The 3,714-nt window shown below is 40.3% G+C and overlaps 1 protein-coding gene across 2 annotated transcripts in view; it reads left to right on the forward strand.

Moving 5' to 3' along the window:
• fam189a1 (family with sequence similarity 189 member A1) overlaps nt 1-3,714 on the forward strand; it is a 108,020-nt gene continuing 104,306 nt past the window's right edge. For both annotated transcript variants that reach the window (XM_016571706.1, XM_016571707.1), the window contains exon 1: nt 1-471. In XM_016571706.1, coding sequence (XP_016427192.1) covers nt 247-471 — 225 coding nt within the window. In that variant the 5' untranslated portion in view covers nt 1-246. The remainder of the gene's footprint in view (nt 472-3,714) is intronic.

The following is a 3,714-nucleotide window of genomic DNA, read 5'->3' on the forward strand; positions in this document are numbered from 1 at the left end:
AATGATTTTGGATAACGCTAGCTGAAACACCTGCTTGAAAACAGCGCACTACCCAGAAGAGTGAGAGCAGGAGATGGTGAGGCTCCTCGTGTAATGGGATGATGGTCTGCGCGTCATGCCAACACGCTATGAATTCGTCTTTACGTTGTGTATGTCGGAGCGACTGAACCCAGAGGTGTCCTGTAAACCCGAAGACCGCTTATTTAACTTAAGTTTTGGTTTCATTTAAACTGTTTAGTCGTGACCATGCCCGTCAGTGCCATGCCGAGGGGTCGGTCTCTGAGCCCGGTATCTCTGTCCCGCAGCCTCTCGCGGCTGAGGGAGTTTCGAACCCGGACTCGCATCATGCTTTCTCTGGGAGTCTCACAGATGGTGCTCGGCAGTCTAATTTTGGCTGTCAGTTTCGCCGCTTTGGCCCTCACGACATCTCCGAGGGTGAGACATTCGTGTCCCTTTTGGGCTGGATTCTCGGTAAGTTGCCTTTATTGTGGAACGATGGTGTATTTTTGCGCGTTTCCCCTGAACAGAGGGGTGATATTACGCGCCATTTGTGACCCCCGGCAACTGCAGAGTCAGCGATCACATCACGCGCGCCTCATTCATAGTTTATAATTCAATTCTCCGGCTCATCATCGAGAGCCAGCGGTACAATATTCACCAAATGCCAAATTAAGTAGCCTAGAAATAATTCGGGGGGCAGAGGGACTCTTTGAAGCTGCTTTATTGCTTGCATGGGCTCAGGTGAGCTCACCTATGAAAGGCTGTGTGGTTGGTGAATTGCCTCTTATAATGCAGCAGAATGAAGCCAAATGCTTATAGAAGACCAGACACGTTCATTTGCACCTCAATTATGCCTGTTGATGTTCTGTGTGAAAGTGTTTCAACAGGCTGTTTCTGGCTAGTATTGATTAATGTATCTTTGTTAGATTTTCAGACAGGAATAATTCTGTTCATTAATCACAATAAGAGCACGTCTTTTTCACAGTGTCTGGCCACAGTATACACTTTTAGGAATGGCTATGCATCTTTAATTCATCGAGTTTTCTTGTTTTATGTAAATACAAATGTTGAATATTGAATGTTATAACTGACATGTTGCCCATATTTTGTTAATATGTTTGTTGTTTTACCCTGCTGCTACTTGCATTGCATTTCAAAGAGCTTGGCATGGTTTGTTTTTATTGATACCTAGATTGAGATTATAATTTAATAGTAAAGGCTCTGAAAGAACCTCTGAAATTTGGGAGATGAAAGCTAGTTCAAGTAAAACCCAGTGTGATTTTAGCTAATGTAAGTCTGTTTTAATTCCTTTTTTATGTCAATTTCTTAAATGTCTGATATGTGCATTTGGATGCACCACCTTTTATACAAGTATGACATACTCTTGATGAAAGCAGTCACAGTGTGTGTTACATGTACGTGTGTTAACACTGTAATACTTTCTGTATTTGGACCTTTGATCAGTAACAAACCGTAATAGAGGTTTCAATTACATTGTCATTGCTCCTCACCAAGTAGCTCATAAGCACAACCCTCTGATTCACCTTTACAGGACACTGTACAAGGAAGTTTTGTAGGACAGTATTTTCAACACGTTAAAATTTAATGTCTTACTGTAAATATTTATAAAAGGCACACACTCTTGATTTCTTCCTGTAGAAGGCGTATGTAAAAGCTCAGTGGTGTTAATTATGGTTGTGAAAATGTAATATAGATGGGACAGGGACATGTGTGGTGGCAAAGATAACCAGCCTTGGGGTCAGAGGTCAAACAACAGGGCTCACTGATCATTCTCCAGACACTGAATGTATTGCATGCAGCAGATAAGGAAATGTGGCTGTGAGAAAGCTCAGCTGCTTCTTGTATCAGTAAGGTTTCATTGGATTTTCTTGTAGATGTATACTGTAGGTGCAGGGGATTAGCTGGTTTTAAATATCTAATAGGGTGTTGGGATAGATTTTGCGCCTCTGGGTTGTGGTGGGGGCAGATCGCCGTGTCAAAGCCTGAGGTCATAGCTCCAGTGAGCTGGTGAACATGCTGTGCTCCACACAGGAGTGGGCTGAGCGGCTGGGGCATAATGGCGCTCTGCAGAATTACTTACCAATCAGAGTCTGAATTAATGGTGTGGTCTAGAGTGAGCTGAGCAGTGCGATGAACAGTATGTGCGCATGTTCTTGTGCAAGGGGAAATGTAATGATTTAAAGTGTTCAAAATGTATCTATGCCACCATTCCTTTACATCACCGCCTACATTCCATGGTTCATGCCATACAAGAACCGTTTTGGGTTCTGCAGAGATCCTTTCAGTAAACGGTTCTTAAAGAACCATTTTTTTTGTCTTAGTGTGAAGAACATTTTAATAATTTAAGGAAAAGTTTTCCACTATAAATAACCTTGTGTGCATTGGATAGGTTCCATGGATGTTAAATGTTCTTTATAGAACCATAGATGCCAATAAAGAACCTATCCAATGTTACCACTAGTTACTTGTTTTTCTTTTATTTGCATTTATTATATCACACTAATCTTTTTTTTTTTTTTTTTAGGAAGCCCAGTATATTGGTATATTTGGTATTTTAAGATTTTATTTGGTATATTTTAAGATGCCCAGTATATTGATAATATTTCTTTATTTATTTTACCAATATTGCTTTCAATATTGGCTGATATTAGATTTCTTTTGTATTTCAGACAGTTTACTTTGTGCAAGCAGGCACGGCGCCAGAATTTTTTCTCTACCGGTGCTAAGGGGGGGCTAGACCAATATGTGGGGGTGCTAAGAAAATAAATTATATTGATGACGTCAGAGTTACTTAATAAAGAAATTGTTGTTTTTAAAAAATAATAAAAGCAGCTATGGTACACACCATATTCAACAGAAGTGTAGTTTTAATTTATATTTTGCCAACTAATAGGTAAATAGCTAAACCGGGGCTATTCAAAATTCTGACGGGGCTATAGCCCCCCCCCCTAGCCCCGGTGTAGCGCCGTCACTGTGTGCAAGCAAATTTCAAAATAAATATATATCCCTCTTTTGCAGGGTCTGCGAAACAAAACCAGCCCAATTGCTATTCAAACTAGCCCAATCACGTTTTTCCCCGTGGCTTTCCTCTTCGTCAGGTATCGCTTTAACCCGCAGACTAAATGATAACCCTCAGCAACAGTGTAAAAGTAGCCCTATCTATCTACCTTTTAAAATAATTAAGCACAAATATTCCATGTCTCTATAGTAATATAAGGTCCTAAAATGCTTGTGAATTAATTTATATAAAACTATTAGAAATGTTCTTTCATATAGTTTTAGGCGGAGTATAGCATGTTAAACTGTAGGATATTGCTTTCACTGCTTGACTCTGACTCGCTGTCAGAAAAAAATGTATAATAGCTGTACCTAGTTGTCACTGGGGCAGTACCCTCAAAGTACCTCTTTGTACCCCCACATGGTGCGCATTAGTATCTTAGGGGTACATACATGGATAGATGAGGAACAAAGGTGTATCTTGAGTATACTGCCCCATTGACTAGCAAAGGCACAATTTTTGTACTTTTTTAAAAGAGAGAATAGAGCAGAGGCTGAGGAACAAGGGGCAGAAAAAGATAAAAACATCTCATTCTTTTTTTCTGGTAAGACTTAAGGTTAACAGTTAAGGTCATGTTAAGAACCCCCTACATCTTTTCTCTCTGCTTTCTGCTGCTCATGTTCCCCACCTCCCTC

This window comes from Sinocyclocheilus rhinocerous, unplaced genomic scaffold (genome assembly GCF_001515625.1).
Source record: "Sinocyclocheilus rhinocerous isolate Xijiao unplaced genomic scaffold, SAMN03320098_v1.1 scaffold591, whole genome shotgun sequence".
In the NCBI taxonomy this organism is placed as follows: Eukaryota; Metazoa; Chordata; class Actinopteri; order Cypriniformes; family Cyprinidae; genus Sinocyclocheilus; species Sinocyclocheilus rhinocerous.